The 13,874-nt window shown below is 42.4% G+C and overlaps 2 protein-coding genes across 4 annotated transcripts in view; one reads left to right on the top strand and one right to left on the bottom strand.

The window, feature by feature from the left end:
- GARRE1 (granule associated Rac and RHOG effector 1) overlaps positions 1-11,625 on the top strand; it is a 59,487-nt gene extending 47,862 nt beyond the window's left edge. For all 3 annotated transcript variants that reach the window (XM_033069842.1, XM_033069844.1, XM_033069843.1), the window contains exons 10-14: positions 82-1,067; positions 5,150-5,315; positions 6,173-6,307; positions 8,370-8,448; positions 8,897-11,625. In XM_033069842.1, coding sequence (XP_032925733.1) covers positions 82-1,067; positions 5,150-5,315; positions 6,173-6,307; positions 8,370-8,448; positions 8,897-9,214 — 1,684 coding nt within the window. In that variant the 3' untranslated portion in view covers positions 9,215-11,625. The remainder of the gene's footprint in view (positions 1-81; positions 1,068-5,149; positions 5,316-6,172; positions 6,308-8,369; positions 8,449-8,896) is intronic.
- A 734-nt stretch (positions 11,626-12,359) lies between these two features.
- Positions 12,360-13,829, bottom strand: SS18L2 (SS18 like 2). Its single transcript, XM_033069862.1, has 3 exons — positions 13,722-13,829; positions 13,500-13,576; positions 12,360-12,923 (listed from the first exon to the last, which is right to left on the bottom strand). The coding sequence occupies exons 1-3, from the start codon at positions 13,788-13,790 to the stop codon at positions 12,836-12,838; spliced, it is 234 nt and encodes a 77-aa protein (XP_032925753.1). The 5' UTR covers positions 13,791-13,829; the 3' UTR covers positions 12,360-12,835.
- Positions 13,830-13,874: the final 45 nt, after the last annotated feature.

The following is a 13,874-nucleotide window of genomic DNA, read 5'->3' as shown; positions in this document are numbered from 1 at the left end:
ATGGAAATGCAGGTTTTCCCCCAAAGTGCAAACTCAGTTATGTATTAGGTGGTTTGATACACATGTTTTCTGTTGATGCAGGGAGCAAGCTTTGCCTTGTATTCAGATCCAGTTACAGCGTGAGATCTCAGACTTTGGGAGCCAAGTTGACATGCCATCGGGGAATGGAAGCAAATCTTCAGGGGGTCTGCAAAAGACATTTTCAAAACTGACTTCACGGTTTACAAAAAAAACTTCCTGCACCAGTACAAGTAACACAGGAAGTTACTCAATCCCCAATACACCTTCCAAAAATGTCTTCATAAGTTCCAGCTCAGAGGAGAAAGCTAAAATGCCCACTAACATGGACGCACGGCTGCAGAACATCCTGAACATTGGGAACTTCCCTCGGACCGCGGATGCTCTGCAGCCAGTTCAGAGCACCAACAACCAGCTCGTCAATGGCTTTCTAGTGGAAAGACGGGACAGCTTCTTCAAACCAGATGATGGCAAGGATGACAAAGGTATGAATTTACCAACTGACCAAGAAATGCAGGATGTTATAGATTTCTTGTCTGGTTTTAACATGGGCAAGTCTCAGCAGACTTCTCCGATGGTGAAAAGAAGGAACTCTGTTGCATCCTCTACAGCAACAGAACAAAAGTCGGGAGCAGTTCAACAGCAGCCACAGTCTGTGTCTCACACTCCACTGCATCCTCCTCAGCAAGGCTTGTCCCAGCAGCAGTCCCAAAAGCAGCAGCAACAAATGCAGTATTACCAACACTTGCTTCAACCTATTGGACCACAGCAACGTGTACCTGCCAAATGGCTCAGTAATTCTTCACAGCAGCAATCCCCGGCTGTTGGAGCTGGATTGTCTCATATAAATCAGTGGAACAATCCTGGTTTTTCAGATTTAAGCTCTGATTTGTACAGCTTGGGTCTTGTGAGCAGCTATATGGACAATATGATGGCAGAGATGTTAGGACAGAAACCACAAGGACCTAGAAACAACACATGGCCAAATCGTGACCAAACTGATGGAGTGTTTGGGATGTTGGGAGAAATCCTGCCTTTTGACCCTGCAGGTGTGTGTCTTTTCTTTACTATGCTTTTTGTAAGAGTCCTTTGTAAAAGAATACTGTAAAATATTGCTGGCAATAACTGTCATTTCCCCATGCTGCTCACTGGATGTAAGGGTGCTGACCAATGCCAGCAGGGATTTGTGTGTGTGCTTATTTGCTTTTTTAAAAGAAGGTGATCTTAAAACTCATTAATAAGCAAGCATGGAAACTAATTCCTTGTTTCTTATCCCAGTTGTAGTAGTCTGACCTTTTCAATATGGAGCACAGCAGGGTACTGAAAAGATACTTACAGATGATATTCCTCCTATTCTTAGTTTGTAAAATTGTTTAAAATCAAACTCTTGAGCTTGGGTATGTTCCCTCTCCTTAAAATGATTCTTCCTGCTCTTTACCAGTCTTGTAACCTGGAGATACAGCTGGGTTGCATCTTTCCTATATCCCTACATTTTCCCTCCATTGCTACCCAATTCCCTGGAAGTCACACCGCTTCCTGTTCCACAGCTGGTTCTGCAATGAAAAGTCTGGATGTCAAAGCACTAGAAACTAAAGAGCAAGTGCCATGAGATTTGCCACATGTGTTTGGACCACCAATTAATTGTAAATATTGATGAATTATTCATTCTCACAGATTGAGATAAAATTTTAGAGTCATAAACAAATAGCTCCAGGCCAAGAAATTGCCCATGGAATCCAAGAGGAGATGAACATTTGAGCCTCATGTGGGCCACTGGCTTGAGAGCTGGACTTGATGATCCTTGTGGGTCTCTTCCAACTCAGAATATTCTGTGACTGTGTGATTCTGATCATAGCATTAAGAACAACAGCTGCTACCTTGTAAATGTAACTTTTCTTGGCCTGGAACACAGCTGCAGGAATGTTGTAATGTGCATTTATGGCAACTGCCTGGAGGGAGGAGCAAGAGAACAGGGAAACCTTTTATCAAAGGGGGGCTCAGTTTCCTGTGCTCAATTGCATTTGTCTGTGTTTGGAATGTGTAGGCGTCTCAAACCAGCTCCTTTGACTCATAATTATGATAGTTGTTTTGTCAACTTAGTTGACAAATCAGTGGAGTTTCTGTGGCAAAAATAACCATAGAACCATAGTTACGTTGTTCCTTAATAACTGTAAGTCTGAATTAGCGTCATCTTACTTAAACATACTTTGGGTATAGACTTCAGCATTATCACAACCTCTAAGGAAGAATGAAATTATTTTCAGCAAGCACTAAATCCATGTGTGTGTAGGGAAAAGAAAGCAGGTATGCAAAGGACTGACATTCTCAGGATTTTGAATGCATTACATTTCTTTAGTATTTTCCTTTTGCCCTACATAAAACTACTTGATTTGTTCCATTTGGTGAATGTCAAGGACATAGAAAATAGAAAATGGTACTTGGAAAACTTACTCAGGTTCCATAAGTGGTGCTCAGTGGATTAAGATACACACTTCTGCAGTTTTAGTGATAAGTAAACAGTATTTTTCACAGATCTGGCATTTAAAAAACCGAAACCAAACAAAAATCCTTCCAACTGAAGGAAGAACTTTTCTTCATAGAACTTGCCAGGTGTAGATATTTTCATTTTGAGCTTCAGCATAGTACAAAAAGCTGTAAGACAGAAAATGATTTTTTTATTTCCAGGCCTTCCTAGGACTGTACATTTGTCATTTGAAACAAACCATGTTATTTTTTTGATAAATACTTTTAGAGTCTGAAAATGATGTCTCTCTTCAGATGCAAAACTGCTGATTAAGAATTTATAAAATTGAAATTGATAGCTTTTCATACTGAATGCTGAACTAGTCCCAACAATGTATTTTGTAGTACTTTAATCATCACTAAGAACTTGATGATGGAATGTTGCAGTAAGAACTAGCAGACGGAATGCTGGTAACTCAAGTCTTTTGGAGTAAAAAACTATCTGATAAAAAACTTTCTGAAAGATAAAAATTAACACAAGCTTCTATTTTGAATATACCTGCACTTCAGAACTTAATGCTGTCCAGGTAAAAAAAACCAGACTCCTTCTAGACTCTCTTCTTAGATCTGAGGAACTGTCTGGCTTCCAGCCTCATCTTAAATAGACATAAAGATATTTCAGAGGGAGAACAAGCACTAGTGGGAACGTTTTGTTCCTAGATGGGCTCTCAGATAGCCCTTGCTTAATAAAGGAGGCAGAGTAACAAAGTTTTCTTCACTGTCCTTTTAATTTGCATCCAACAAAACATTGTGCAAGTCTTTTCTGGATGTGTCAAATGAGAACAGGAAACGTATCCTCTAAATGCAGTATGGAATATAGAGAGCCATCAGATGAGAGATTTCTGCTTTGCAGGCTGTGCATGATTGTTATATGTTCTTCAGTCTTCACTCAATCTCAAACTGAGGCTGGCAAGCCAGCAGCTCAGTATTTCCCACTGCAATTACTGTGCATGTAGTCTAGACATCTTCCAGTCAGATTGCCAGGTTTTTCTCAGGGAAGAATAAAAGGCAGAAGAAAGAGAAGCTGTGGAAACTCAGTCACACTGACTCATAATCGGCAGTCTTTTGAATCCAGCAATTGCATGCTCTGGTCAATGGAGCACTTGTGGATTACGGCTTTTGCTGTGTCTACTCAAAACCATGCTTATTCCTTATTGGATGCTTGGGACACAAAAAGCATGTTGAGAATGGAAGAATTTTTAAATTACTGCTTTTTTCTGTAAATATAATTCTTCTTCTGAAATATTTTGTAAATCAGGATCAGAACATTTTCAGAATTGTCTCATCCATGTAGGAGGGAGGCAATTTTGGCACTCTATGTTCTAGTATGATCCCAGCTGGACATAGCTGGAAATCATATTGCACTCTGGTATCAACTACAATAACTGTTCTGCTCTTTTTCATGTGTGTGGATAAATGTACACATGGTGTCCATTTCATCAGTGTCTGCTGATGGATAGTGGACCTTTCAGCTTAGACATGATCATAGTGCAAACACAATTTCCCTGATGGAATGCAAGGGGCAGGTATACTTCCATGTGATAATTATTATCCACCATGGATGCTGTGTATTTCATCTTTGTAAAACATTTCCTGTTCAGTGTTCTTCATTGCTCCATGAAGACCAATCCACTGCTGGCTGCCATTTACCATCAGGGAGGGAATTACAGTAATTTCATGATTATAAGCCGCACCATTTTGACTAAAATTTTTGTCCGAACCTGGAGTGTGGCTTATAATCAGGTGCGGCTTATATATGGACAAAGAACGAAAAGTTGCTGTTTTAGTTTGGAGGACAGGTGTCTGCTGAGAGAGGCAGGAGCTTCTCTTTGAAATGGAGAATGTAAACCCTCTCCCTCCAAATTATTATAATTTTGAAATCAAGGGGCTCTCAGGCAAAGATATGGGAATTAGGAATAACAGTTCTTTACTAGGGAAATTAAAATAGAAATACAGTACTACAAAGAAACAAACTCCAAACCCTGACAAAGTCAGAATACAACCTGACACCCTGTCAGGCAGGGTGTTGGTAGCAGTCCCATTAAATGGTGGCTGCATCCTCCTGCAGTGACAGATGCGGTTCAGTTGAGGCAGTGCTCCTGTACAAGGTGCAGTTTCCCTCCGGAGCTCCAGTGGTGATGTGGAGAAATCCGGTTTTCCTCTGGAGTCCAGTGGAGAAAGGGGCTCCCTTAGTGTCCCAAAGAAATGTTGGGTTCTTCCCCCTGGCTGGAGCAACTTCCAATGGGATGCAGTAATTTTATCAGTCCCACAGTGGGACTCAATGGCCATTAGCAGAAAATGACTCGCTGGAGGAAGGATGGGTTGTGAAAAGATAAAGAACAATGCCCTGCCTGGTTTCAATGGATGGCCCATTAGCAGATTATCTGCCATTGAGATAAGGATCACTGCCCCCACCCTCAACAGATGGTGATAGAACAGATACCTTTTATCACACTCTGTATTGTAACTTGCGGCTTATAATCAGGTGTGCCTTTATACGCTTGAAATTACTGTACTTAATTGTGCAGTATGATCAAACCTAAAGGATTGAAAGTTCAGCAGAAATAGCTGAGTGCCAGCAATCGACCTGTTGGTTTCTTTCATTCAGTTGGCTCTGATCCAGAGTTTGCCCGCTATGTTGCTGGGGTGAACCAGGCTATGCAACAGAAGAGGCAAGCACAGCACGTCCGGCGTCCGAGCACCACGCGTGGCAACTGGCCTCTTCCTGATGATCCTCACAAAACCTGGCCCTTCCCTGAGTATTTCACAGAGGGGTAAGAGACTGGGCAGGCTCTATGCTTTTATTGTGCAAGTTTATTTTACACCCAGATGTGACAGAAGGTGGGAATACTGTGTGTTTTTTCAGTGAAAGCTGCACTTCACTGGTAAGAGTGAGCAGTGGGATCCCCAGCTGCTTTGCTGATCCCAAGGCACTGACATGCTTGATGTCATCTTTAGAGTGGCATGGATACTGACTGTCATGCCAACAGAGGAAATAAGGAATCTGTAGCACAGATGTATTCAGGACCGTTTTCTTTAGTATTTTGAGGACAGCTTTAAGACCTAGTTTTGATGAAAAGTGATGCTGTCAAAGTTGAGGTGCCTGACTGAATTTGGTTTTCCAGATTTTAGCCACTTAATCTTGCTACTAAAAGGCAGGTAACTCACAGCAGGTACATTTATGTACAGTTTTTAATCTCTTCCAAGTCATAACTACTTACTACACAAGAAGTGTTTCAAGATTCTGTCCATTTGTCCATAATGTAAAAGCCGTGACTCTCTAGTGTAAAGCCAGTAGGATGAATGTGTGTTCTAGCTCAGTTTTGCAGTGAAAAAGTCAAGTACTTAGTGTTTCCAAACCCAAGCATCACTTGTTTCTTCTTCCTGAATAGGAGAGGTGCTTCTAACTGATACAATTATTTTTGTAAATTATATTAAGAAAAGGCTGTAACAGACAGAGCAGTTAGTATGACCACTCAGAACTAGTAAAAGTATTTGTGTTACTGCCACATTTTACCACGTACTGAAATTTTGTCTTCTGAGGTATCACCTGTGATTCAGCACAACTGTGGCACACAGTCTGGACCAGGCACTGTAAATACAAGGACTAATACAACTTTCTGTCTTGCAGTGATGTGACAAACAGCTGGTCTGGTACTCAAGGAGACTCTGCCAGCTCAAGTGATGAGACCTCCTCAGCTAACGGAGACAGTTTGTTCTCCATGTTCTCAGGGCCAGACCTTGTTGCTGCTGTAAAGCAGAGGAGGTGAGCAAACTGAACAGAGATAGGCAACTTGTAAGGCCCCTTTTGTTTATATATAATTTCATTTGAATGGCCAGACAAAGGGAATTCCTGGCAATGAGACAAGTCTCCACAAACACGAGTTTGTGTACTACACTGGGATGTGGACTGAGGATTCCTGAAGTGAGCAGCTTTCTCCTTCTGCAAACCAGCACCTGTTGTGCATGGCCAGCCATTCACTGATGGCTAGAAAAGATGTGATGCTTTCCCTCTTCATGAGAGTCTCCTTTGGATGCCACTCCCTGGGGCTTGGTGAGGTTCTCACTGGGTTTGCAGAGTGCCTGACGTGCTGCCTTTCCTGGCCTCAGCTGCAGCCCCATGGCACTGGGGAGAAGCTGCTGCTGACTGGGGGAGGACTTGTCTCACCTTGGCTGCTGCTGTTCTGGGAGTGGGAAATACACTCCTGCTTAGTCCTCTATTTCTCACAGCAGGAAGAGGAGGCCAAACTGACTTCATAAATAATTTCAGTAATGGAAAAACTAAGCCAGATTTTCCTCTATGGACAGTCCACTTCTATCAGTACTAGCAATTACAGCAATTCTGCTTTTCTAAAAGGCTGGAGGCTTGGTGTGTTTGGAACCTGTGTGTTGATTCCACAGCAGAGGTAGTAACAAAAGGTACAAGATGAAGCATGAATACCAACCCAATTCCAATCTGGGATAGTTGTCTCAAACTATTTTTCAGTCTTTTCTAAAAATGAAGTAAGTGGCCAAATATTCTTGCTTTGTTTACAGTCACAGAGTAATTTGGAGTCAATATATAGATACAAGATTGTCTGTCTGCTTTTTGGTGAATGAAAAACAAGTCAGTGCCAGTTTCTCACAGATTCTATCTGGATAGCTATTTTTGTATGCATTATCAGAAAGGAGTAAGAGTAGCTATTTTCTGAGTCTTTACACATAGCCAAGACTTTATAGGGAGGGAACAAAAATTGAGATTCAATGAATGTTAAATTGAAATGAATGGGAAAGAGCCATCTCATAAACAGTCAGAAAAAGTAGTAATTACTTGTATTTTTAAAAAAAAAAGCAGCAGGGAAGGAAAACAACCACATCAGGGTGACTTAACATGCCAAGCCAGTAGATAGCTGGAGACTGATCATGGAATAAGAAAAGTCTGTGTTTTATATAGTGCTCTAAATAGCAGAAGAAAGTTTCCAAAGAGGGTGCTTTGTTGACCAAAGACCTCAGCTAAGGAACAAGTACTACTGTTTCCTGTTACTTGTAGAAGAGCAGTGTTCTATGGCTGAAGACTGACAACGCACCAGAGCTAAAGCTGGGCAGTGAGAGGAGGTAGAAGGGTTGAGTGTGCTAAAGCTGACCTGCAAAGGGCTGCTTACTCATGGGAGCCTGACTGGAATGTGCTGATGGGGTTTTTTACAAAAAGGATGAAATAAAAGATTCTGCTTTAATCTAAACCCATGCCCTTAACCGTTCCTCCTATAAAACAAAACAAAGCAAAACCAAACAAAAAACCCCAAACAAACAAACAAGGAAGACCAAAAAACCCCAATCTCCCAGAATGCACATGTAGTCAGGGATTTCTGTTTGATAACTAGGTGTTACGTCACAAATTTGAACTGAAGGTAGAACATTTTTCTTCAGTAAAATTATTGTGCTCAGCTGTTCTTTCGTGTTATCTGTAAGGTTATTTCAGAAAAGATACTTAAAAAACCCAAAAAAACCCTAGCCACAAGAGCAGGTAGCAGAACAAAAACCACAACTGATGGCAGATTTCTTGAGAATGGGCAAAAGTCTATCCCAGTTTCCTTTCACCTCTACAAAAATGTTCAAGCTGTAGCTCCAAGAACTACTGCACTGTCAAGTCCCTGACAATTCCTGTATTGCTGCTTTTACCTGTACTGAACAAAAAGTTGAAACCAGAAAAAACATGAAACCAAGTGTTTCTGAAAATACATACACTGAAAACAGTATTGTAGGTTGCCTGATCTGTGCCAGTGGCAGATTAATGATGCTGACTCATTTAAAACCAAGAAGTAAACGTGTCTCTCTCTCTCTCTGGGCAGAAAACACAGCAGTGGTGAACAGGAACCCAGCACACTGCCATCGCCTCCCCTTCTCTCTGCAGCAGATGACCGCAGTCAGGTGAGCTCAGCATGGCTTTGCTTAGTCCTTTCTCCTGCTGCCACTTGGAGGTGAGTCTCCATGAGGCAGTCAGCTGGAGAAGCATCTGTATCTCCAGATTGCTTACTTCATGAAAAGCTAAACATCTGCACTGAAGTAGCATGAGATGCTTTTGTCAGTCACCAAGCTTAATGTATTAAAACTGAGATGCTTTTGTCAGTCACCAAGCTTAATGTATTATTGTAACTTACTTTTTCCCTTTTAGTGGGGCCACTGTATATCAAGCTGAAATATTTTTTTTTAACAGGCAATTATTTTAAGAATTGAGAGTGTCAGTTATCAGTTCAGGTTTCAAACAGAAACTAATCTTGTGAAAGTATCTTGAGGTGATAAGATGATATATTAAGTAGTGTCTCAAAAATGCAGCATTCTGTTGTTAAACCAAACCCAACTGCTTTTGTTTTCTCAGGATAACAAGACCAAAACCTGGCCTCCCAAGGCCCCGTGGCAGCACACATCCTCCGTGCCCAGCACGCTGCCCAGCCAGAGCACGTCCCTGTACCCCATGAGCAGCCCTGTGAGCCAGTGGAGTGACACCATGCAGATGCTCCAGTCGCCCATGTGGGCCAGTGACTGCGCACCGGCGGCCAGCATCTCCTCCAGCTTCGCCTACGCGCAGCAGCAGCAGCAATCTCAACAGGCTTCCCAGCACAAACAGATCAACAAGGGCTTTAAATCTTTCCCAGTGAAGCACGAACGCAGACCATCTTACCTGCACCAGTACTAACTGCTTTTCATACTGGAAAATGCAGCACAGGGCCAAATGAAAATCATTACTGCGATTCACAGTGCTGTGTTGGCTATATCCTGTTTCTCTCTTGATGTGGGATTGAGGGGGTTTGGGTGAGATGGACAAACTCTTGGATTCTGAGTTACAGTGCTGAGCAAATATGGCCAATATGTTTGGTGTACATGAAACAGCCCGAAACTGTGATGTAGAAATGCTTTTAAAAATGTGTAATTGCCTTTACTTTCAAGACTTTTTTTTTTTTCTAAAAAGAACTGCTGAAGGACTACCATACAAGAAACACTGTATTTTATAGCTATTTTTCATATAGATTTATAGTTAAAACATCTTACTGAAACACATTGAATATGTTGAAGCAAATATATAGTGGTCACTTTGCTCAACACTGTTTATGTTTAAATTTATAAAGGACAAGCTGTAGAGCCTTTGTATTCTCCATTACAGCCTGTGGGCAGCTTTTTTAAAATGAAGTGCAACAGCAGCTCTTCCTGTGCCACACAAGCGAGTTCATTTGGGAAGTGCTGCAGAAACAGTTGCAAAACTGAGTTGTGTGGCAGTTTCCTTACTCTAGGTGAAGATCAGCAGAACCACTCAGCCTTGTGTCACTGACGTTACCTGAGCTGCTTGACATAGATGGCACCTGTGTGGGCAGTGTGACCCTGCTTCTCACACCTGTGTGGACAGAGGGACCCTGGCTGTCACACACCTGTGTGGGCAGTGGGACCCTGGCTGTCACACACCTGTGTGGGCAGTGGGACTCTGGCTGTCACACACCTGTGTGGGCAGTGGGACCCTGGCTCTCACACACCTGTGTGGGCAGTGGGACCCTGGCTGTCACACACCTGTGTCGGCAGTGGGACCCTGGTTCTCACACAAACCACATCCTGTGGCTGTGTTTGGCCAAAGGCATTATCCACACGGTGCTCCCGCAGTGTGTGAAAGCAAAGCCTAAGAGACTACTTGCATTTATTTAAAGTCTTATTTCAGATGCTACAGTTGATTAAGAATTGTGAGCTGGCTCAGAAGATACTAAAACCATAATGTGGGGTAGCATTTAGTTAAAAGAACGTTATTTTTTTTAAAAGGATAAAGTAATTATTTGCAGTCAATATGTGCCATTAAGTGAACCTGTGGAATTAGGAATAATCTTCCAACCAAAGTGGATCGGGGCGAGTGACTGGTGCTTACAAATTGAAGAACAATGGTAAATATATGTATACCTATCCCACTGTATATGAATTGAGATTACAGAAGATTCTTTATATAGTTAGAGCTTATTTAAATTTTCATATTTCATCTTTGAAAGAGTCTAAAAACCACAATATTTTCTGGTATAAGAGTTTTGACAGTATTAATCTTATTTTTGTATTTTTCTTAAGTCATATCATTCTAATATGTTAACTACTAGGTTCTAACTACATAATTTTTCAATGAAGATAAAGCACATTTTTTGGTTTTGGTTTTACAAACTAAGTACATCTATATCTAAAGATACCAAAAAATAAATACATTATATATATATATATATAAATAAAAAGTATACACAACACTAAAACTATTAAACATTTGGGTATTTAAAACCCATCCACCTTTTTTGTTTGTATGGTGACGGGCTCTATTTGCAGGCCCAGATTGTTACCTTTTGTGCTGTTTGAGGATGCCAATGTTGCCTGTATTTATGATATTGTCACCATGTTTTCTGAAACTTCATACTTACCATGTTTACAAAGATTTGTTTGCTGTACATAGACTTTTTACAGTAATGTGCTTTGCACAATCAGTGTGGCTTCTGTCTGTAAATTGTTAATGGTCTGTACTACTATAATTTTGAAAACCCTCCACTGAAAATGTTAGTGGTTATTTAACTCATGAATGGTTTCGAGTTTCCTAAATCTTGTTGTTTAGATCTAATATTAAATCCCAAATTTGGTTGTACTTACTTGGTTATTCATACTAAGACCAAAATGGAAGTTAATGAAAACAACTTAATTTTGAACTTTTTTTCTAACAAGTGCCAAAATGATTGCTATAGTTTTTGCAGTTCATTCATAATTACAAATGCTGGCAAGTTTCTGGACCTACATAAGTGAATTGTGAAAACAAAGAAAGTTTGTCTGCATTTTGACCACGTGGGTGCTACTCTGTCCTTTGCTTCCGATTGTTCTGAACACTGGTAATTTTAAGAATTGTTGCACTTGGCAAATGAGTCTTGCCCTTAAACTTCACTTACACTGCCAAGTGCAAGGGTTTGGTGCTTAGTTAACTTACCCTTATTGCAGTGCTTCTTGTGAATAGCTAATGCTTCTGAACTGGAACTGTACAGTTTGTATTTTAAAGCTTCTGTAAAAGTAAACTATTTGCTTTATTAAAGATATACATTTAATAGGTCATACCTGTTTAAAATATGCACCTTGCTGAAAATGAGCAGCACCTTAAACTGTAACTTCAGTTTGTAAACAAAGATCTTATTTCATTAATATGGGATTATTTAACAGTTTGAAAATTGTCAACTGCTTACTTACTGACTCTATCATATAAAAATGAACTTTATGCACAGTCTAATCTTTAAAGCTGCTTTCTCCAGTGATGGCACAGAAGAATGTGGTACAGACAATGCCTCAGCAGGGTCTTTGGACCAGTAGTGCCGGTGAACATTGCCAAAATCACGTTACTTGAATTTTTAGGAATCACAGACTAAATAACTTTGATGTTTGTAAGTAAACTCTGTCCCTCTCCCTGCTGTGATTAAGGCTGTTAGATGAGTGTGTGTTAATTGGGGCACTGGAATGCTGTATGCAGGGGGTAGAAAGCTGCTTCCTTCCTTCCTGGATAGGAGCACACAAGCATGCAGCTGGCCAGTAGTGCTGACAGTACCCAGGAAGCACAATGAACCCACTTTGATTATGTAAGAGTTGACCTGTTCACAGAGCATTTCAAGCACAGAGAAAAAGTCTTAATAGACTTGGGCAAAAGATTGCTAAAATAATGGCTTGGTTTCTCCCTTGTGTGTAATTGCTGAGGGGTGCAGCAATCCCACCAGTCCTGGGAAAGCTAAGATTTGTTTGATTAAATCACAGAGCAGCTCCTTTGTTAATATATTATATTAATTCAGAATATACTACAATTTACAAAGAACATCTTTAGTTTATTTAGCACAATTGTTCTGATACAGGATACAAAAGAGTCTACTGCTTTTATATACAGAACACATGCCCAACTTTGGAATTGCCCAACATTCTGGAAATAGGAGTCATGTAGCATAACATCGACCTTGTTATTACAGAACCTTACTCATGAGATGGGCTTTGCTTCCCACAGTGCTGTCCTGACAACCAGGCTATTCCCACAAGTACACTGACTTGAGGTTTTCAGAGGGAAAAGGGAATGTAATAATTATCGTTCTTAAACTGTGTTAGTTACAGTAACAAGGGAAAAGCTGGCCGAATAATATACTGAAAAGTACATTCACATTTTAAACACAGAAGTACAGATCACTTTTTACCTGATTTTTTTCAAACCCACACCTTCTTGGCTCTCAAAGTGGGACTCTAAACTATTTCTACGGCCTCTGAAAGCCCTGCTCAGGTCCAGGTATTGCAGTCAGTCTGCAGGCTTCTGCGTGCTGGGCGGAGTAGCATCAGCAATTGTAGCTAAATAAATGAGGTTTCTGTGCAGGATATGCTGGTACCTATGAGAGGAGGAAACACAGGATCTGGGAGACATTCTTTTCTAGAAAACGACTCCTACTTGCACTCGTGTACTCTGATCAGTATTTGCAATTAGGCAAAGAAATAGCAAACTAAAATAATAAATCAGGGGAAACTTAACTTGTTCTTATTCTGAATCCCGGTACAACACACTGAACTGCACTCGGTAGCCGAGCCTGTGCGAGCAGCCCCAACTTGGATGGGCAGTAGTACATTTAGCTGGCAACGCTGAAAGGCGCAAAGGGCAGCGGAGCAGGACAGGACAGAGCCTGGGTGAGCTGCCGTGAGCAGCTGCAGCGGCTGCCCCGCAGGGTCCGGCTGTCCTGCGGTGACACCGCCCCGAGTGCCACACATGGCCACAGTGGCCGTCACAGAACACTGAGCAAACACCGGGCCAAGGCGGCAGAGTCACTCCGTGCTTTATAAGTCTCTGAACATAATTCTGAAGAATCCCCTTTGTAAGCGGTAGGAAAGCTCTAGGAGCTCGAGCCCGTCTCACTCCCGTTACCGACAGCTGGCCCCCAGGCTCCGCCCTCCCGCCCACGCCGGTCACTCACTGCACGCAGTCGGTGGCGCGGCCCTTGCTCTGGTACTCCACGATGCACCGGATCAGCTGGTCGTTCTCCTCCAGCAGCTGCGGCACAGAGCGCCGTCACCGCCCGCCCCGGCCTCTGCCCCGCCCCGGCCAGCTCGAGCCCAAGCAGGCCGGAAGGGCCTGCGGCACCGTCCGGCCCAGCCTCGGCTCCGTCCCGGCTCCGTCCCGGCCCAGTTTCGCTCACCCGCTGCAGCGTGTCCTGGTTCACCTCGGCCCTCCCGCGCTGCCGCTCGGGCACGAACGCCACAGACATGGCGGCTCCCGGCTGAGGGGCGCGGTGGCCCCGCCCCTGGTCGCGCGCACGCGCGCTGGGCGCCCCCCCCTCGCGCCCAGCCCG

This window comes from Catharus ustulatus, chromosome 11 (assembly GCF_009819885.2).
Source record: "Catharus ustulatus isolate bCatUst1 chromosome 11, bCatUst1.pri.v2, whole genome shotgun sequence".
Taxonomy (NCBI): Eukaryota; Metazoa; Chordata; class Aves; order Passeriformes; family Turdidae; genus Catharus; species Catharus ustulatus.
The sequence above is the reverse complement of the archived record's forward strand: the minus strand, read 5'-3'. Positions and strand labels throughout refer to the sequence as shown.

Excerpts from the sequence above, each read along its gene's own strand:
- SS18L2 (XM_033069862.1), bottom strand. The coding sequence starts at position 13,790 with ATGTCTGTGGCGTTCGTGCCCGAGCGGCAGCGCGGGAGGGCCGAGGTG. Across the intron at positions 13,577-13,721 it reads ACCAGGACACGCTGCAGCGG|CTGCTGGAGGAGAACGACCA; the intron begins GTGAGCGAAACT and ends TCTGTGCCGCAG. Across the intron at positions 12,924-13,499 it reads CGCGCCACCGACTGCGTGCA|GTACCAGCATATCCTGCACA; the intron begins GTGAGTGACCGG and ends CTCCTCTCATAG.